Source organism: Neoarius graeffei, chromosome 4 (assembly GCF_027579695.1).
Source record: "Neoarius graeffei isolate fNeoGra1 chromosome 4, fNeoGra1.pri, whole genome shotgun sequence".
Taxonomy (NCBI): Eukaryota; Metazoa; Chordata; class Actinopteri; order Siluriformes; family Ariidae; genus Neoarius; species Neoarius graeffei.
The window spans coordinates 17,092,870-17,114,573 of record NC_083572.1 but is presented as its reverse complement, the minus strand read 5'-3'; the positions used below and the strand labels follow the sequence as shown (position 1 = coordinate 17,114,573).

Here is a 21,704-nt window from a genome sequence, read left to right as displayed (position 1 = left end):
GTGTCTATGTGTCAGCCCTGTGATGACCTGGCGACTTGTCCAGGGTGTACCCCGCCTCTCGCCCGTAGTCAGCTGGGATAGGCTCCAGCTTGCCTGCGACCCTGTAGAACAGGATAAAGCAGCTAGAGATAATGAGATGTTTTGAAACATTTCTTTTACATGCCATGTGATACCGACTGACAGGAGGGTGGGTTGGTTGGTTGGTTGGTTTATTTATTTATTGGGAGGGTGATTAGGTGCTGCTGTTGTCATTTCCCAGAACAGTTCAGCTGAAAATTAAATTTCCACAACCTTCCCCACCCCGAAAGTATTTGATGAGCAAAAACATGTTTGGTGTCTTGTTTTGCACTTGGACCGAAGTGCAAATTGAACTATAATACCCCCATTACATTGTTCTAGACCCCAGCTTCTCAAAGTTTGAAAATAGAATTTTGGAAAGTCATTGATTCGGATGATCTAATTATTAACTATTGATTCTTTGTGCTGTAGAAATGTTTAGGCATAGTGTGTAAAGCTGGTATGAGGAAACATGTAAGTGAGCTGGGCGTTCCATTACTTTTGAGTGACATTTTTCTTAAAACTTGAATACAAAAATGAGAGAAGGAAATGCAAGGTATCAAGGGCTGTCCGTCCCACCCCCTTTCTTTTTTTTTTTAAATAATGGTCCACATGCAAAGGGAAAAAAAGCATAAAATCACATGGTTGTATATTTTTGGTAGCTTTTGTGACCATTGGTACAGGTAGTAATGTGGTGCAGAGTGGCGTAAATGTAAAAATTTGTATTTAAGAAGCCTGTTAATGATTTTAAGTACAGTTTGAGGTCTTAACCCTTTGGTGACTGACCCCTTGAAAATGGTTCCTCCAGGAACGATGACGTTTCAGTTGTCAAGACAACGGAAAAACTAAAATACAAAAACAGAAAGATATGTCACAATGCTCTTGTGCACAAAACAAAATGCTCTTGTATTTGTATTTTAGTTTTTCCGTTGTCTTGACAACTGAAACGTCATGGTTCCTGGAGGAACCATTTTCAAGGGGTCAGTCACCAAAGGGTTAAGGCCAATTTATGCTGACAACCCAGGCGTCGCAGATGGCGTCTGCGAAGCCCCCCCCCCCCCCCCCCCCTTCGCAGACGCTCTGCGTGCACCTCCCAAAAATTGTGACCACCGCAGACAGCGTCGCAGACAAGAGGGCTCTGATTGGTCCACTCTACATCCGCTGTACACGCACTTCCGCTTCCCTACTTTCCCGGTTTGTTTTGTTTTCACGACCGCCATTTTTAAAAACACGAGCGAAGATGGAGCAGCACGAAGAGCGGTTGATCGAGGAAGTGAGGAAGTACGTACATCTATACGACTCCAGTTCTAGTCATTATAAGTAACCGGAGGATAAACACTCCACTAACCACACCCACCAACAACTACTAGCGATTTCGCGACTTCGTGCCCCCTTGCGTTGTGGCGGTGAATAACATCACGCACGCCTATTACTCCCCGCTCAACGATAAATTACAACTGTCTGCGAAAGCCTTGTCACAAGAGCATGCAGAGGCCTTTAGTTACAGCTTTACCTCTGGCTGTTACGAAACCCTGGACACTGGAGACTCCTTCCAAAAACTGTTGAATAAGCCATATTTTCCTTCTGGAAAACTTGATCTCACCAATTGCACACTGGCACAAATTCAACACCACCACCTGACTGACCAATCGGAAGTACAATAGTAGAACACATGGCCAAGATATGATGGCTGACGTTTCTCAAGTATTTGTTCTGGCTATCGCAACTTGATACTCAATGTTACATAGTGTAAGTAATGTCGTCATTGCGTACACAAAGAGCCCTGTGTTCGTACATGTCGTCCTGATTTCAGTTTATCCCTGACTGCTCCTCATGTGCTTTGTCTCTGTTTGTCCCCACAGAGCTCAATGGTACGGTTGACCCTGCAGAAGCACAGGAGCAGGATAAAGAGGAGATCATGTCTCAGATCTCTAGCACACTGTGAGGCCTTCACACTACACATACAAACACATGGAGAATAAAAATTATAATAATAATGTCCATATGCTAGTGAACTTTATGAATAGCACCGTGACATTTCTGTATCAGGGCTGCATTATTTGCAATGACAGCAGAGCAGAGTACAAACCGGTTTAAAGATCCTGTTGACATGAAAGCCTTTGTGATTTTCGGTCACGTCAAACAGTATGAGGAAGCAGGAACTCGTTTGGTGTTTACATTTCATTTTAAATCCTGGATTATCAACAAGTTCCAGAATGAAGATGACCCATAATTATAGTAGATATTATTTTAATATGTCACTCTTTCACGGTTTACTTAATTGGATTGGTACAATGTCTGTTTATACAGTGGTGCTTGAAAGTTTGCGAACCCTTTAGAATTTTCTGTTTCTGCATAAATATGACCTAAAACATCAGATTTTCACCCAAGTCCTAAAAGTAGATAAAGAGAACCCAGTTAAACAAATGAGACAAAAATATTATACTTGGTCATTTATTTATTGAGGAAAATGATCCAATATTACACATCTGTTAGTGGCAAAAGTATGTGAACCTCTAGGATTAGCAGTTAATTTGAAGGTGAAATTAAAGTCAGGTGTTTTCAAGCAACGGGATGACAATGAGGTGTGAGTGGGCACCCTGTTTTATTTAAAGAACAGGGATCTATCAAAGTCTGATCTTCACAACACGTTTGTGGGAGTGTATCATGGCACGAACAAAGGAGATTTCTGAGGACCTCAAAGTGTTGCTGATGCTCATCAGGCTGGAAAAGGTTACAAAACCATCTCCAAAGAGTTTGGACTCCACCAATCCACAGTCAGACAGATTGTGTACAAATGGAGGAAATTCAATACCATTGTTACCCTCTCCAGGAGTGGCCGACCAACAAAGATCACTCCAAGAGCAAGGCGTGTAATAGTCGGCGAGGTCACAAAGGACCTCAGGGTAACTTCTAAGCAACTGAAGGCCTCTCTCACATTGGCTAATGTTCATGAGTCCACCATCAGGAGAACACTGAACAACAATGGTGTGCACGGCAGGATTGCAAGGAGAAAGCTACTGCTCTCCAAAAATAACATTGCTGCTCATGTGCAGTTTGCTAAAAATCATGTGGACAAGCCAGAAGGCTATTGGAAAAATGTTTTGTGGACGGATGAGACCAAAATAGAACTTCTTGGTTTAAATGAGAAGTGTTATGTTTGGAGAAAGGCAAACACTGCTTTCCAGCAAAAGAACCTTATCCCATCTGTGAAACATGGTGGTGGTGGTAGTATCATGGTTTGGGCCTGTTTTGCTGCATCTGGGCCAGGACGGCTTGCCATCATTGATGGACCAATGAATTCTGAATTATACCAGCGAATTCTAAAGGAAAATGTCAGGACATCTGTCCATGAACTGAATCTCAAGAGAAGGTGGGTCATGCAGCAAGACAACGACCCTAAGCACACAAGTCGCTCTACCAAAGAATGGTTAAAGAAGAATAAAGTTAATGTTTTGGAATGGCCAAGTCAAAGTCCTGACCTTAATCCAATTGAAATGTTTTTGTGGAAGGACCTGAAGCGAGCAGTTCATGTGAGGAAACCCACCAACATCCCAGAGTTGAAGCTGTTCTGTACGGAGGAACGGGCTAAAATTCCTCCAAGCCGGTGTGCAGGACTGATCAACAGTTACCGGAAACGTTTAGTTGCAGTTATTGCTGCACAAGGGGGTCACACCAGATACTGAAAGCAAAGGTTCACATACTTTTGCCGCTCACAGATATGTAATATTGGATCGTTTTCCTCAATAAATAAATGAGCAAGTATAATATTTTTGTCTCATTTGTTTAACCAGGTTCTCTTTATGTACTTTTAGGACTTGGGTGAAAATCTGATGTTGTTTTAGGTCATATTTATGCAGAAATATATAGAAAATTCTAAAGGGTTCACAAACTTTCAAGCACCACTGTATACTGTAATTATAGAAATATTCTAACAAGCAATATGAAACCGACTTAAGTTAATGATGAATGAAAGCTGGTCAGTTGTGACAACAATTAGCAAAACCTCAGAGGCTGTTTTCATTGTTGTATAGGAAAACCTTTCTTTCGAAACGAGCTCTAGTGAATGCTGTAGAACCGGTCCCAGTGGTGCTGTAGCGTTTCACTCCATTTAGTCATAAAGCACAGTCATAATGGAATGGCATCTAAAAGCACAGAAACCAACATGTCAAGCTTTTCATGTTTTTACATTAGCTCAAAAAGTCTCAAAGCAGCTTCATAGTAATGTTTTAGGAAAATAATCAACAACAGCGTGGTGTGATGTGACCCAAAGCTACAGCTGAGTTACTGTTGCAATTTATAATTAAGTACTTATTATTAAAGATATTTTATCCATTTATAGCAACATTTTGTCTTGTAAAATATCTGCGTGTTATAAGCTAGCTTTGGTAATTATCAGTTACCAACAGACATTCCCTCACCAGCCCCTCTTATTATTTTTATTTATTTTTAATTTTTTTTCCCTCTCTTTTGATGTTTAGCATAGTTACCAACAAACCATAAAGTCCTGAAGAGTCTACTAATGGCCCTTTTCCACTACCCTTTTTCAGCTCACTTCAGCCCGACACGGCTCGCGTTTCGACTACCTCAGAGCAGCACGACTCAGCTCGCTTCAGCCCTACTCAGCACCCAAAACTCGCACGGTTTTGGAGTGGGGCTGAAGCGAGCCCAACCGAGCCGAGTGGGGCTAGGGGTGTGAGGAGACACTCCCCTGTGCACTGATTGGTGAGGAGGAGTGTCCTCACATGCCCACACGCCCCGCGAGCACGCTGGGATCTGTAAACACCGTAAACCCGGAAGAAGAAGAATTACGAGAATTATGAAGCCTTATGCGCCTCGCCTCATCTATACGCTCTTGCCAGTATCTGTTGGCGTTGTCGGTGACAACAAGCCACAGCACCAAGACCAGCAACACTAACGACTCCATGTCCTCCATGTTTATTGTTTACTATCCGGGTCGTGAGGCTACCGCTTAAAAGATCACTGATGTCACTGTTTGCGCCGCCGAACAACATCACATGACGTCCACCCACTTTCGCTAACTCCACCCAATGTGTCCACCCACTTCCAGCCAGCACGGTTCAGTGCAGTTGTAGTCGAAATGCAACTCCAACAGCCCCACTCAGCACGGCTCAGCCCAACTCAGCCGCGTTGGTAGTGGAAAAGCGGCATTACAAAGCTCTGACATTGGAGACTCCAATAAATAAACCCCTTACAGAAAGCTTCACCAGATCAACTATTATACTCGTGTGTAATGTAATATATAATTTTTTCTTTGCTAAATAACTTCAAGTCAGTTTATGAATAAAATTAAAGTCGGAAATTAAACGCCACCATCTAACCAATCAGATTTGAGAATTCAACAGCGCTGTGGTCGGAAGTGTGAATAAAACAAAGAGGAAAGTATAATATAATGACTATAACAACTGATGATGTGAAATAGAAAAACAAGTGGTGCAGATGAATTATAAAACGGTCCTAAAAATAATCAATTATTAAAAGCAAGAAGAATAAAAACCATAAGCTTGTTCTGAATATGTGGTCATCACAGTTTATCTATTGGTCTGTCTGCTTTTTCCTCCCCTTTTACATGTTCCTCATTGCTTCATTATGTTTATTTCAGTTCTGCTGCCCAGTCCAGTAAATACTCCGTCCATTCCTGGAACGGGGACGAATCCGAGTCAACCGCCGAGCTGATCCGGTTGGGCGATTCAGCCCGTACATTCACAACAAAGCAAGAAGGTGCACAAGTTCTTCTCGAGGCAGTACTGATCAGCAGTGGGGGCTGGTGAAAAAAATTCTTGGTGGGGCTGGTGTGCCAACCTAGTCCAGTATAAGCATTCAAATGAGCAGTTAGAAAATGACAATTCCACAAGAATAATTTAATTTCCTTCTCAAAATCAGCAGTTTCACAGATGGTAAAGTAAATTAACAATTTACAGCTATATTAGGCTCGATTTATGCTTTGGAAAGGAACGGGATCAAATACAATACTCAAATACCTCTTCATTGTGCCTTCTTACAGCAATGCGGTGCCCATCGTCTGGCTGCGCCGCTATGCTGATCCTTCCGAGCACAGCTAGCTTTACGCAGTTTTCCATGTGAACTCTTGATCTTTCATGCTTCTTGATGCGTTCGGAGAGGTGCTTTTTAAGTCCGTTTGTCCAGACTGTGTCCACGTCAAATCACACCTGTCACTTTTGAAAAGGATGTAGGGGAAACAAAGGTGCATTGGCTGTTCCACAGCCTGTCAGCCACGACTTGCGCTGGAACCAACTCCTGCAAAAAGTCCTGTTGTAGGCTTTAACTTTCTCCTTGGTTGGCTGGGCGATTGTTTATTTCGGGCTTGTCGGGTCCCAGCTCCTTAACACGGATTTTTTCCACCATCGTCCTTCTCGCGAAAGGGTAGTTCAACGAAGATCTCACCGAATTTGGTGAAAGCTGCCCCTCAGCTGTTGTCGTTGCCATCATCTCTCTGACTGACTGACCTAAGACCTCAAGTTTATCACCATAGCAGTCCAAAACTTTCCCACATTTTCTGTAGCAGGGGCAAAATTTCCAGCGCCCCAAAACCATTAAATTCGGCGATGCTGATTGGCTAAATATTTATTATTTTTCCCTAGCAACCATACACGATTGGCTATTTCACTGCACTTCTGGGGCGCTTTGACGAGCGCCCAAGAAGAGAAACGATACGAATCTGTCGGTGGAAACTCACTGTTGAAAGAGTGTCAGTTGGTGGAAATGTTGTTTAACCCTTTGGTGACTGACCCCTTGAAAATGGTTCCTCCAGGAACTATGACTTTTCAGTTGTCAAGACAACAGAAGAACTAAAATACAAAAACAGAAAGATACGTCACAATGCTCTTGTGCACAAAACAAAATGCTCTTGTATTTTAGTTTTTCCGTTGTCTTGACGACTGAAACGTCATCGTTCCTGGAGGAACCATGTTCAAGGGGTCAGTCACCAAAGGGTTAAATAATTCAGATTGCATTTCGGCACACACTATTAAGTAAAACTGACACTGATGATAAAACCCCGATTCCAAAAAAGTCGGGACAAAGTACAAATTGTAAATAAAAACGGAATGCAATAATTTACAAATCTCAGAAACTGATATTGTATTCACAATAGACCATAGACAACATATCAAATGTCGAAAGTGAGACATTTTGAAATTTCATGCCAAATATTGGCTCATTTGAAATTTCATGACAGCAACACATCTCAAAAAAGTTGGGACAGGGGCAATAAGAGGCTGGAAAAGTTAAAGGTACAAAAAAGGAACAGCTGGAGGACCAAATTGCAACTCATTAGGTCAATTGGCAATAGGTCATTAACATGACTGGGTATAAAAAGAGCATCTTGGAGTGGCAGCGGCTCTCAGAAGTAAAGATGGGAAGAGGATCACCACTCCCCCTAATTCTGCACTGACAAATAGTGGAGCAATATCAGAAAGGAGTTCGGCAGTGTAAAATTGCAAAGAGTTTGAACATATCATCATCTACAGTGCATAATATCATCAAAAGATTCAGAGAATCTGGAAGAATCTGTGCGTAAGGGTCAAGGCCGGAAAACCATACTGGGTGCCTGTGATCTTCGGGCCCTTAGACGGCACTGCATCACATACAGGCATGCTTCTGTATTGGAAATCACAAAATGGGCTCAGGAATATTTCCAGAGAACATTATCTGTGAACACAATTCACCGTGCCATCCGCCGTTGCCAGCTAAAACTCTATAGTTCAAAGAAGAAGCCGTATCTAAACGTGATCCAGAAGCGCAGGCGTCTTCTCTGGGCCAAGGCTCATTTAAAATGGACTGTGGCAAAGTGGAAAACTGTTCTGTGGTCAGACGAATCAAAATTTGAAGTTCTTTATGGAAATCAGGGACGCCGTGTCATTCGGACTAAAGAGGAGAAGGACGACCCGAGTTGTTATCAGCGCTCGGTTCAGAAGCCTGCATCTCTGATGGTATGGGGTTGCATTAGTGCGTGTGGCATGGGCAGCTTACACATCTGGAAAGACACCATCAATGCTGAAAGGTATATCCAGGTTCTAGAGCAACATATGCTCCCATCCAGACGACGTCTCTTTCAGGGAAGACCTTGCATTTTCCAACATGACAATGCCAAACCACATACTGCATCAATTACAGCATCATGGCTGCGTAGAAGAAGGGTCCGGGTACTGAACTGGCCAGCCTGCAGTCCAGATCTTTCACCCATAGAAAACATTTGGCGCATCATAAAACGGAAGATACGACAAAAAAGACCTAAGACAGTTGAGCAACTAGAATCCTACATTAGACAAGAATGGGTTAACATTCCTATCCCTAAACTTGAGCAACTTGTCTCCTCAGTCCCCAGACGTTTACAGACTGTTGTAAAGAGAAAAGGGGATGTCTCACAGTGGGAAACATGGCCTTGTCCCAACTTTTTTGAGATGTGTTGTTGTCATGAAATTTAAAATCACCTAATTTTTCTCTTTAAATGATACATTTTCTCAGTTTAAACATTTGATATGTCATCTATGCTCTATTCTGAATAAAATATGGAATTTTGAAACTTCCACATGATTGCATTCCGTTTTTATTTACAATTTGTACTTTGTCCCAACTTTTTTGTGTGTGGGTGTGCCAGCCGCCACTGCTTTCCACCCATCTCTCGGTCTCTTCTGTGTTGATCCCAGGCTAGAATCTGGAAAAGTTTTAGAGGAGTATAGGATGGTGTCTGTGAGAAACCAGTAGAGAACCTTCTGCTGTATTTGTTAAAGCGGAAAATCCAAAATTCTTGCTTGATGACCTTTTTATACTGAAGAGTAGCAAACATGCATGTATTAGCTGTGACTGGTTCAGTAGCTTAGCTAAGTTTTTCAGATTTAGTAATTTAATCATCTGGTTTTTTTTAAGCACTGAGCAAAAGTAGTTCCCTTCAAGCTGAAATCAGGGATTTTTGCCCACGAACATAAATAATGTGATTGAGACGGCACGGTTTTGTCACCAATAGTTTTATCACAAAATTTGTTCTAAAATTGGTTGTTCAGCCTAAATTTATATCTAGTGACGCCAACCTTGGATGTAAACTTAATGATGAAACACTGGGATGATGAGCACGGATTTTTTATTTTTCTTTTTTTAATTTCCTCTTTTAGTGCGCTCACACCCCCTGCCTTCAGTCGTTTCTACTGCAAAAGCTCCCAGTGACCCTGACCTCAACCCCCCCACAGCGCGACCCCCTGAGCAGCACGAGCTTTTCCATTCAGCCGTTCCTCAGCAGCCTCCCAAACAGACCACTGCACACCAGGCAGGGAGACCCTCATCATCACCGCCTCCCACAGAGGATAACAAAGGAGATGCACAGGGGACAAACAGACAGGTAAGACATCAGTCAGGCATCCCCCCCGTCATTGTGGGTTTTTTTTTTTTTTTTGTGCACTACAAATTCAGTCGATGTTATGTATCATTTATTTAAAAGTGAAGAATAATATTTAAAAAAAAGTACAGAATAATTTAACTTTTTTTTTTAAGTTAACCAAATTAAATTTTTTTTTTTAAAATAAGAGCATTATTTAATTCTTTTCAGGGTTTATTTTTTATATATAATATTTTTTAAATGCGGGTGATTCCCCCCCCCCCCCCCCCCAAGAGAATTTTCCAGAGAGAAATAAATAATCCAATTGCTTTTTTTAATTAATTAATTGATTGATTAATTTTTTGGGATTGCAAATTGTCGATCAAATATTGATCTGTTTGTGTATTATTTATTTAAAAGTGAAAAATGTTTAAAAAATATCCAGAATAATTTAGTAACTTAAAGTTAACTATTTTTAATTTTTTTAATTATATTTTGTAAAATTTAGATAACAGCACGATTTTAATTCTTTTCAGGGTTTGTTGTGTGTTTATTTATATATATATATATATATATATATATATATATATATAAAAAATTTTTTTTTTTTTTTTTTTTAAATGCGGGTTATTTTCAAGAGAAAATTTTCCAGAGATAAATGATTTCAATTCCCCCTGACTGCAAATTCTGTCGATGAAATATTGATCTGTTGGGTATCATTTATCATTTTATTTAAAAGTGAAAAAAGTTTTTTTTTTTTTTTTTTTTTTTTTTTTTAAATGTATAGAATAATTTAGTAGCTTTTTTTTAAAAAAGGTTAACTTTTTTTTATTTATTTTTAATTAATAGCATATATTTTGTAAGCTTTAGATAATGGCATGATTTTAATTCTTCTCCAGGTTCTAGGTTTTTTGTTTGTTTGTTTTTTGTTTTTTTTCCCTTCTTGGTCATGCAGGCAATTTTTTTTTTTTCCCCCCCAAAAGGAAATTTTAGAGATAAATAAGCCACTTTATATATGCCACGTAACTTCCTTTCCTTTGCGTGCTTCAGTGATAAAAATTTTTCTACTTGTTCGATCATGTTTATGCGCTCGTGCACACTCTCCGGCTATACCATGCCTCAGGCATCGGGACTACTGATGACTCGCATCGTACTGACTCATCACCGCAGGAACTCCTGAACACACCCCACAGTTTCCTACACACGTAACCACATCTGTCTCAGCTGTCCAGACATCTGTAATGTTGTTGTTATAACACGCCTTAACAAAGCAACCCACTAGATTAGCTTGATGTTTTCCCCAAGCACTGAAAGGCACACTTTCCTTGCTGAAAGGAAACCCAGACGAAGGGATTCCTGCACTGTAAGGGAAAACCATGCTTACTGAAACTACTCGATGAGGTCACATTTGTTGTTACATGGTTAAAAGGGACTGTGGAGTGAGTCATAGTTTGACTCCGTGGTAACGCGCACAAACATCAAGCTGCTGTTGTGCATCGGAGAGCTGAGAAACGCCCACATCTGAGGCAGGTGTTTGGATAAGCAAATGAAGAGCGCAAAGCGAGATGCAAACATTCAGGCAGGAGAGGAATTTAAGTCTGGTGTCAAGCTTGTGTCCTGTCTGTCACCATGCAAATAAGAGAAGTTATTGGATATGCTATGAATATGAAACTTGCGCAGCACGTCACTTAGCTTGGTTATATTCATTTAGATGTATTGTTTTGGACCTCAGGTTTCACGTGTTCACATCATAGTGTGTGGGTTTCCTTCAGGTTCGCTGGGTTCCTTTTTCCTCCCAGAAACCTGCCTGTCTATAGGTGGACTGGCTTATCTAAATTGTCCCCGGGTGTAAATGTGCGGTGCATGGTGTCTAGTGATGGGCCAGAAGAGTAATGAATTAATTTGAAAGATTTCTCAGTATTACTCAAGGGCCAAGCAGTGGCTCTGTGGCAGACTTGAGATTTGAAAGATTTTGCAACCTCCCATTGGCGGAATTGCACCTTCTGACATCAACTTTGGATTTTACTTTGATATTACCGTATTTTGTCGCATGTGACAGTTGACTGAAATGTGTCTCTGTTCTCTCTTACAGAACGGTCATTCCCCCAAGTGTAACGGTGTTCAGACGAACGGGATCCACACTTCTGGTACACACATCAGCTTCATATCATCACTGTGTTAATGTCGGAGTCTCGTGTTAACACACTCGTCTTTTATTCCTACGTTTAGTACATGTGCTGAGCTTTTAACCTAGGTTTTGCATGAACTGTTAGTGAAATGCGCTCAGGTTGCAGTCATGATGAGTAACACTTTGTGTGTGTTGCAGAAAGCGAGAGGTCTGTGCAGAGTCTGAAAGAAACGCAGCCTGAGGCTCCCAAAGCACAAGTGGAGGTGGGATATAGAAGTTTTAACATTTTGGTCACTTATTTCAAGAGAAAAATGGAAAGCTGAGTTACGACAGAACGTGTTTGTCGCATTCAGAAAGGAAAATGCAAACTTGTGAAGATTTTTTTTCCCCCTTTATTTCTAATCGATACTTTATTTATCCTGAAGAAAATTTTAAGTGCATATCCTGGACCAATTTCGTTTTTTTTATATGAAAGTATGTCCCTTTACACACTCATCCAGAAGGGTAATTTTGCACAAGGCCATCTGTCTACAGCAGAAAAAAATAAAATAACAAAACGCGTCTGGAAAAATCCCAAGGGAGTCTGGAGCCAGATTCGTGACGTTATCTGCGGAAGCGCCAGCAGGCTGCGTGAGCTTTGCACGGTTTCAGTGCACAGCCTGTGTAGACCAAGCGCTCCCGTTTCTCTCTCATTGTCCGGTCTTTTGGAAAACGATGAGCACTAATCCCATCAAGATTGGTGTTGCTACACCCTCCGACAATACATCTGTTAACCATTTTAATAATTACGTGATAACGTTGAAGAAATTTGCAGAAAACCACCAGGTCGTTTTCTCATAAACAAACCAGCGCTGACGTAGGATTCAGAAGGAGGCGTCCCACACGCGACGTCACGAAAATCAACGTTTGCCGGGAAATCCAAATGCCAAGTTTTTTCAGAGGCGGACCAATTCGCCTCAAATGGCTTGATTTCAACTGAATTTTTCTGGTATTGCGCAAGGTAAAAAAAAATTGCAGAGAATGCAGAATGTTCCAGATATTTGACCAAAGTTTAATATAAAATAAGAGAATTACATTGATCTTGCTCCTGAATTTACCCGTGATATGCACTTTAAGGCATCCAGTAGCTTATGACACACCATACAAATGCAAAAAAAAAAACCACCGATACACTCATAGAATACAATTGTGAGATGGTTAGAGATTCTAGGCAGTAGGCATAATGGAAGTGGTGCAGTAGGATAGAATGTGTACCGTGGCGGTAGTGCAAAAAGTGAACAATGCAGCGATATACCAGTGCAATCACTCTATCTGATCCATCCATTTCAGCCTATGACGTGGCTGCTCTGACGGCTTCAGCCATCAAAGTGTCTAGGGAACATGACAGCAGTGGTTTCCCATTGCCTTCTATCTCCTCTCAACCATTCACGTTCACACCTATGGACAATTTAGAGCCGCCAGCTAGCCTAACCTGCATGTCTTTGGACTGTAGGAGAAACCAGAGCACTCAAGGGAAAACCATGCAAACTCCACACAGAAAGGCCTCGAACCCAGAACCTTCTTGCTGCGAGGCAACCGTGCTAACCACTTGCACCACCGTGCCGCCACTCTGATACAAGAACGTAAACAGCAATATAGAAATGAACTATACAAATCCTTTAATACTCTGTAAACTAGTACTAGAATTAAAAGACGAAAACAGGTTAAAATTTAGGACAATATGGGGGGGGGGAGAAAAAAAGTTTGTGCATATGGGCTAATATAGTCAGTAAAAGAGAGGGGAAAAAAAAAGACCGAAGCAAGACTGAGAGAACTGCTACTCGTTTCTGCTTTTCCATTTAAAGGAACAGTCCACCGTACTTCCATAATGAAATATGCTCTTATCTGAATTGAGACGAGCTGCTCCGTACCTCTCCGAGCTTTGCGCGACCTCCCAGTCAGACGCGCGGTCACTCCTGTTAGCAATGTAGCTAGGCTCAGCATGGCCAATGGTATTTTTTGGGGCTGTAGTTAGATGCGACCAAACTCTTCCGCGTTTTTCCTGTTTACATAGGTTTATATGACCAGTGACATGAAACAAGTTCAGTTAAAAAAATTGAAACGTGGCGATTTTCTATGCTATGGAAAGTCCGCACTATAATGACAGCCGTACTAACACCTTCTGCGCGCTTCGGCAGCGCATTGATATCTGAGCTCCGTATCAATGTGCTGCCGAAGCGCGCAGAAGGTGTTAGTACGCCTGTCATTATAGTGCGGACTTTCCATAGCATAGAAAATCGCTACGTTTCAATTTGCGTAACTGAACTTGTTTCATATCACTGGTCATATAAACCTATGTAAACAGGAAAAACGCGGAAGAGTTTGGTTGCATCTAACTACAGCCCCAAAAAATACCATTGGCCATACTGAGCCTAGCTACATTGCTAACAGGAGTGACAGCGCGTCTGACTGGGAGGTCGCGCAAAGCTCGGAGAGGTACGGAGCAGCTCATCTCAATTCAGATAAGAGCATATTTCATTATGGAAGTACGGTGGACTGTTCCTTTAAGGCAGCGATCGGAGCAAACACAAAATAAAAATGCTTGCATTCAAAGTACGTGCAACTGGCTGTCTTTTTCTCCCAGAGCGGTAGTGAAGGAGGACGGCGTGTCCTGTTCCGCACTCAGCCAGACGTGCTGCTCCTGTCCCTCCAGCACGAGCACAGCCAGAGAGAGGACACGCGCATGCACACGCACAGCCCAGCAGAAGAAGGACAGAGCGACGAAGAGCGGCTCCACAGCTCCGGCTCATCTTCTGGAAGACGGAGGAGCTACAGGAGCAGGAGGTGGGGAGCCGAGTAAAGAACGCAAGCGCTAAAATGAGTTGAGAGCTAGTGAGGATGTTTTAAACGTTTTTGGAAAATATCCTCTGTGACTCATGTGTTTTCATTGATGTATAAATACTGCTGGAGATGTTTTGAGATAAGCCTTGCAGATCTCTCTCCGATTTTGCTTCAGGCTGGCTAAGGAAACCGAGGACCCGTTATCCATACGCAGTCAGAAGAACAGACAGGCCGAGCAGGAGCTGCACGAGATGTCCGAGAAACTCGCTCGCCGTCTCGAGGAGCTCGATCTTGTGAGTGTCCTCAGCAGTTCCACCACACTTGTACCTCCGTGTCGTCTTTTTCCTGTGGTGGAGCAGGAACGATCGATCTGGTCTGTCTCACTCATGCAGATGCTGAAGAGGGCTCTGGGGGAGACGGCAGACGTGTCGAAGCCCGCAGAGGAGGACAAACACTCCCACCACAGCGACAGTGTCATGGAGTGCAGACGTGTCCCCAGACCCACAGGTTCTCCTTGCATTTCTTTTCCGCTCTCGCGTTCATTCTTCATCTTTTCATCAGCTGTATTTCCAAAGACATTGTGGTGATGTTATGGTCCTTCCCTTTACAGATAAGACCCCTGTGGACAGACCTCCTCGCACACGCTCCCTCTCTCCTTCTCCTTCTCCTCCTCCTGTATGTCATTCCAGTCAGAGCATGCTAGAGGGCGCTCCGCTCACACACACGCGACAACACACGGCCAAGAGGCGGCACGACGAGCTCCGACGCATTCAGGACCAGCGCAGAAAAAGCCAGGTCAGACAGCGCAGAGGATCTTCGTGACCATTGACTCTGCAATTTTTTTTGAGTTGAACCGGGTCTGTTTAAGGTGGAAAAATCACATTTGTTATCGAGGCTGGACTGGGAACCACTGTAGGGCGGAAAAATACACAACAGGTTCAGTCAGAAACGAAATCCGCACACACTTCCTTCCTTATTCCAAATGCATTTAATCAGCCAAGATACGGAGTTAACGGAGTTCGCCGTTCCTTTCAAGACATTCTTCGTCTCAGGAACGAAGATTCCTAAAATTCGATACTTAGCACAGTAAAGACACGTACAACTGGAACTACTTTACCAATTTCACCTGTGAACTTTAAAACCAAGCTGCAGAAGAAAGCAATTCTGAAGGTTATGAAGACGGGACTGTTGTACATCTTTTCTAAATAGCACTGTGTGTGTGTGTGTGTGGTTGCCTAGGCCAATCCTTCATGTGTTAAAATTGGAAAGTACTGACAAGATTTCATTCTGCTTGTGACACAGGAGCATCACGGACATTTTACACGACATTACTTTACAGGAATTTAGTAGACGCTCTTATCCAGAGCGCCATACAACATGCCTAGAGCGGCCTGGGGAGCAGTTGGGGGTTTGGTGCCTTGCTCAAGGGCACTTCAGCCATTCCTGCTGGTCAAGTTTATTTGTATAGCACTTTTTAACAACAGACATTGTCACAAAGCAGCTTTACAGCAAATTAAAGGCTTTAAACATGCACTAATTTTTACGGAAGCCGCGAGAGGCCCTTCATATAATCCTTTTTTTTTTTTTTTTTAAATTCACCTTGTTATCCCGAGATAACGACATAATTAATTCAGGATGTCGATAAAACAACACAACTAATTCGAGATCTCGAGAAAACAAGACAATTATTCCGTGATCTCGAGAAAACAGCTGAGATTTCTAGCAGAGCTGCGCCCCCCCCGTGGGTCAGACAACGAAGACTTAGAAATTGGCGGACATGTAACAGAGCAGAAATGGCTTTTTACGATGCCTTGAGAGAGAGGAGGGCCAGTCTTCTGCGGAGGTGCCGCGGACTAATTTTGAAATTATCCTTTATTAAAAGACTTAATGCAATCTCTCCCTGTGTCAACCCCTGATCAAAATATTGCCTTATTAGGTGATCGATTATTCCAGACATTCTAATGACCAAAGTTGCGTCTATACAGAATGAGAAATAGCCCCAAAGTCAGCATATCACAAGTCTCTTGGCGCACCTGAATGAACCATTTCTCAGCTGTTTACTCGAGATCACGGAATAATTTTGTTTTCTCGAGATCTCGGAATAACGGTTTTGTTTTCTCGAGATCTCAAATTAGTTGTGTTGTTTTCTCGAGATCCTGAATTAATTATGTCGTTATCTCGGGATAACAAGGTGAATTTAAAAAAAAAAAAAAAAGGATTATATGAAGGGCCTCTCTCGGCTTCCGTAAATTTTATCCCCAGTCGTCTATGGAATTGTCTATCCCCAACGGTCTAGGGAATCAAACTGGCAACCTTTTGGTCCCAAAGCTGCTTCTGTAACCATTAGGCCATGGCATCCCTATTTTATTAATTTAGACCCTGTTTACATTATTTCGAATCAGCGGATCATCAGATTAACGTTTTTAAAACGATTCGCGTGCACACAGCAACGCCAATACACGGATACGCTAATCACATGACTAATTAGATGGCACGTCACATGATCCCAGTGCATATCGGGCATCCGCAAGTCACTCACCACTTGCAAGTGGAAGGATGGCAAGCGAACACCTTCTCCAGCAGATAAACACACCTGGCTGTGATGTTCTCACTGAGTTTAAGCGCCTGAAGGAGGTAAATAAGTTGAAATGTGTAAATAAACCTCAGTGCAGCTCAGCGCTTCCTCCTGCACTCCAAATCACTCCACCCTGAACAGCGAGTGCCCTCTGGAGGGTGCGCACTCCGGCCCTGCGCAGCTCACAGAGCGCGCGAGTGAAGCGCACGAGCAGTGATTCGGGACTGAGCCGCTGTGTGTGTGATCCCAACGCCAGCGGATCAGGAAGGTGGATGTCACAGTGACGTTGTCCAATGACGACGCCAGCTAGAGCTCAGCACAGCGTATCCGCGTATTCTCAATGTTTACACAGCACCGGACCAGACACGATCTGGATTGAATACGTGGACCCTGGCGGATTCCTGTTTCCAGGCGTTTTAATGTAAACGGACAGTGCATCCGCGAAGAAAACGAGACAGATACGGTCTAATGTAAACTTGGCCTTAATTATAGCTTTAAACTGAAGTCACATCTGTCAGCTGTTTGTGACTGAATAATATCTTTTGCCGAGGTTTGGGTTTCTGAGTACTATGGAATTGTTTTTTTGTTTGTTTGTTTGTTTGTTTTTTGCACGCTGTTTGTGGTATACTGTAACCGTGTTGTCTCTCTCATGTTGGCCTCTAGATGGTGGCTGAAGCTTATGAGGCAGACCTGAAGAACTTTGATGAGGAGCAGAGAGTAGACTTGGCCATCGAGAGACTGCGAGCTCAGGAGGCTGTAAGGACATCTGGACGAAATATTTATACTATATTATTCCTGAGTTGTATACACCGTATAACGTTTAAAAAAATAATTGTTCATACTTTTTCATAAGCTGATCATATTATGAAAAAGTGAGTTTTTCAGTGCTTGTGGGTACCTGGAGCCTACCAACCCGCAAACTCTGAAATTAAACAACTCGGTCTGTTTCTTTCAGGCTGCCTATTTCAGAAAACAAGCGCTTCAATAAGCCGTTCGTATTTGGCTCCCTTTCTGTGTCCCAAGCAGCGCTCATTTTTACAATTATACCGCCCCTTCATCTGAATATCTCCACTCACGGCTTGAGAGCTGCCTTTGTGAATGAATATTCATGAGGAAAGGGCTACCTGATTGGCCAGTGGAAGAGGGATATGGGGTGATGAGTGGTTATCATTTAAAGGAACAGGGTCTCCAATCAGCAGTTTTGAACAGGGCTGTTTAGACAGGGTGAGAAGGGAGCTGTCGTGTTTTGATCAAAGCATGTCCCAGGGAACTGCGTCGACTTGTGGAAAAGGGGTATAATATGTCACCTTTTAAAAAAATTTACTGGGAAAAAAGAGAAACGAGGTTCTATAAAGCTGCAGAAGTCTAAAACCTCAAAAACCATAAAGCAAGCTACAAATTAATTTTAACAATATTACTTTTATGTTGTCCTTAGACTATCATTTTATATTAGCCTAGTATAAATGACTAAAGATGTGTGCTTGGAAGTCGTGTACAACGAGTCCATTTCTAAGTGTGTTCACTTTGTTTGCATCGTGTAAATGTAACATTGATAATCCTTTCATGTCTTTCTTCCTGTAGGAGCAGGAGTACAGAGAGGCCGTCCGTAAAGAAGCGTCTCGCGCGTCAAAGTCTCATAACTACGGATCTAAATCGACACACTCGAACAAGAATCCCCGCTCGAAACCTGCGGCTCCCAGCAGACCACGCGTCCAGACCCGCAAAACAGCCCCACGTAAGCCTCCTCCTCTTCGTATCACAGCACACTAAGCGGCTGTATTAAAAAGATTTTCGCACTACGTAGAGATGTACAGCTCCTCTGTGCTAGGTTTCACGTGACGTCACATCCGCCTCATTAGTTATTCAAAACTTTATCTGGTGGTCTACCAAAGCTCTTGTACGGAGAAGGTGCATTGCTCGCATGAAAAATGCCTTATGGTGATGATACACAGGGCAACTTTTTGGGCAATGTTGCCGAGCAATGTTGCTGGGCAATTGCGTTTTGACTCTTTTCTATTGAGATTGGGCGACATTGTTTCTTTCTGAATGGTTTTGATAATCTCTGGCAACTTTTTGAGATGAGCCAATCAGAACGCGAGTATCGAGTCATGTGACCTCCGGTGAGGTTCGGATCAGAAATTTCAAACAAATATGGCGGCCGCTCAGTGTCAGTGGAGTGAAGAGATGGAGAGACTCCTCATCTGTTTTTACGCCGGTAAGTTATTTTAATATTCTATATGGAGGAATTTACCTCACCAAAGCTCTAAAAAACAACAGACAGCTTGATTAAATGGTCACAGCAAAAATTAAGACATTTTTTTTTTTTTTATATTAGCTAACTGTAAACTGCCGTTGCTAACTGTTGTTGCCCATTGTTAGTTGCCCTGAAAGTCTCACCTAGTTGCCCGTTGCCAGCAACATTGCTCGGCAACATTGCCCAAAAAGTTGCCCCGTGTATCATCACCATTACGCTTGCATTGTTTGTTTGAATCGATCAAACCACGAAACTGAAGTTTCTTCAGGGTTCCCCGTGAACTAATTTAAAACGGTTAATGAACACAGAATTTCGCAAAAAGACGTCGAGAAAGGTGGCTTTTGAACCCCTCACTGGAATCGAAGGGAGCCGAGTCGAAGCACGCTCGAGTTTGCAGTGTTCACTTGGTGAAAGGTTTGTATTTCCCTCTCAGCTACGGCGTTATGGTGATGATACACGGGGCAACTTTTTGGGCAATGTTGCCGAGCAATGTTGCTGGGCAATTGCGTTTTGACTCTTTTCTATTGAGATTGGGCAACATTGTTTCTTTCTGAATGGTTTTGATAATCTCTGGCAACTTTTTGAGATAAGCCAATCAGAACGCGAGTATCGAGTCATGTGACCTCCGGTGAGGTTCGGATCAGAAATTTCAAACAAATATGGCGGCCGCTCAGTGTCAGTGGAGCGAAGAGATGGAGAGACTCCTCATCTGTTTTTACGCCGGTAAGTTGTTATTTTAATATTCTATATGGAGGAATTTACCTCACCAAAGCTCTAAAAAACAACAGACAGCTTGATTAAATGGTCACAGCAAAAATTAAGACATCGATTTTTTTAGCTAACTGCAAACTGCCGTTGCTAACTGTTGTTGCCCATTGTTAGTTGCCCTGAAAAGTTGCCCTGTGTCTCAACTAGTTGCCCGTTGCCAGCAACATTGCTCGGCAACATTGCCCAAAAAGTTGCCCCGTGTATCATCACCATTAGTGTTTTTCCAAGTAATTTTCTTGCTGTGTGCCGTTATTTTATGATACTTTTTTTTTTTTTAAGTCATGAAGCGCTAAAGTCCCCAGCTGTTTCTGTGTTTACTCCTCACAAAGTCCATATGCACGAAGGTTGCGACAAAATTCTTACCCAGCCATCCAGTTAGAGTGCTCCGTGATCATTTCTCCGTCTTGTTTAACTAAGATCCAGGTCTTTAAAGGGGTTTCTGATGATCTTTGTGAATGATTTACCTGAGAGATAAGAGCCAACACAAGTGAGAATCAAGCCAACTGTTTGTTTACACTTCAACTTGCAGCGCTTCGTTGTAAAGACGCAAAAGAAAAGCTTAAAGTGCATATCATGGGTAAATTCAGGAGCAAGATCAATGTAATTCTCCTATTTTATATTAAACTTTGGTCAAATATCTGGAACATTCTGCATTCTCTGCAATTTTTTTTACCTTGCGCAATACCAGAAAAATTCAGTTGAAATCAAGCCATTTGAGGCGAATTGGTCCGCCTCTGAAAAAACTTGCCATTTGGATTTCCCGGGAAACGTTGATTTTCGTGACGTCGCGTGCGGGACGCCTCCTTCTGAATCCTACGTCGGCGCTGGTTTGTTTGAGAAAACGACCTGGTGGTTTTCTGCAAATTTCTTCAACGTTATCACGTAATTATTAAAATGGTTAACAACTGTATCGTCGGAGGGTGTAGCAACACCAATCTTGATGGGATTAGTACTCATCGTTTTCCAAAAGACCGGACGATGGGAGAGAAACGGGAGCGCTTGGTCTACACAGGCTGTGCACTGAAACCGTGCAAAGCCCTCTCAGCCTGCTAGTGCTTCCGCAGGTAACGTCACGAATCTGGCTCCAGACTCCCTTGGGATTTTTCCAGATGCGTTTGGTTGTGTGGTTTTTTTTTTTTTCCTGCTGTAGACAGATGGCCTTGTGCAAAATTATCCTTCTGGATGAGTGTGTAAAGGGACATTCATTTCATCTCATCTCATTATCTCTAGCCACTTTATCCTGTTCTACAGGGTCGCAGGCAAGCTGGAGCCTATCCCAGCTGACTACGGGCGAAAGGCGGGGTACACCCTGGACAAGTTGCCAGGTCATCACAGGGCTGACACATAGACACAGACAACCATTCACACTCACATTCACACCTACGGTCAATTTAGAGTCACCAGTTAACCTAACCTGCATGTCTTTGGACTGTGGGGGAAACCGGAGCACCCGGAGGAAACCCACGCGGACACGGGGAGAACATGCAAACTCCATACAGAAAGGCCCTCGCCGGCCACGGGGCTCGAACCCGGACCTTCTTGCTGTGAAGCAACAGCGCTAACCACTACACCACCGTGCTGCCCGGTCCAGAATATGCCCTTTAAAAAAAAATAAATACAACCCCAATTCTAAAAAAGTTGGGACAAAGTACAAATTGTAAATAAAAACGGAATGCAATGATGTGGAAGTTTCAAAATTCCATATTTTATTCAGACATACGGTATCAAATGTTTAAACTGAGAAAATGTA

At 42.6% G+C, this 21,704-nt stretch overlaps 1 protein-coding gene across 1 annotated transcript in view; it reads left to right on the top strand.

Annotated features, from left to right (window-relative positions):
• Positions 1-21,704, top strand: part of LOC132884898 (centrosomal protein of 95 kDa-like) — a 71,377-nt gene that overhangs the window by 33,922 nt on the left and 15,751 nt on the right. Inside the window, exons 5-15 of the mRNA XM_060918945.1 lie at positions 1,920-1,998; positions 5,681-5,799; positions 9,210-9,433; positions 11,502-11,556; positions 11,736-11,800; positions 14,161-14,360; positions 14,533-14,650; positions 14,750-14,864; positions 14,968-15,152; positions 17,596-17,688; positions 18,514-18,667. Of these exons, the coding sequence (XP_060774928.1) occupies positions 1,920-1,998; positions 5,681-5,799; positions 9,210-9,433; positions 11,502-11,556; positions 11,736-11,800; positions 14,161-14,360; positions 14,533-14,650; positions 14,750-14,864; positions 14,968-15,152; positions 17,596-17,688; positions 18,514-18,667 (1,407 nt within the window). The remainder of the gene's footprint in view (positions 1-1,919; positions 1,999-5,680; positions 5,800-9,209; positions 9,434-11,501; positions 11,557-11,735; positions 11,801-14,160; positions 14,361-14,532; positions 14,651-14,749; positions 14,865-14,967; positions 15,153-17,595; positions 17,689-18,513; positions 18,668-21,704) is intronic.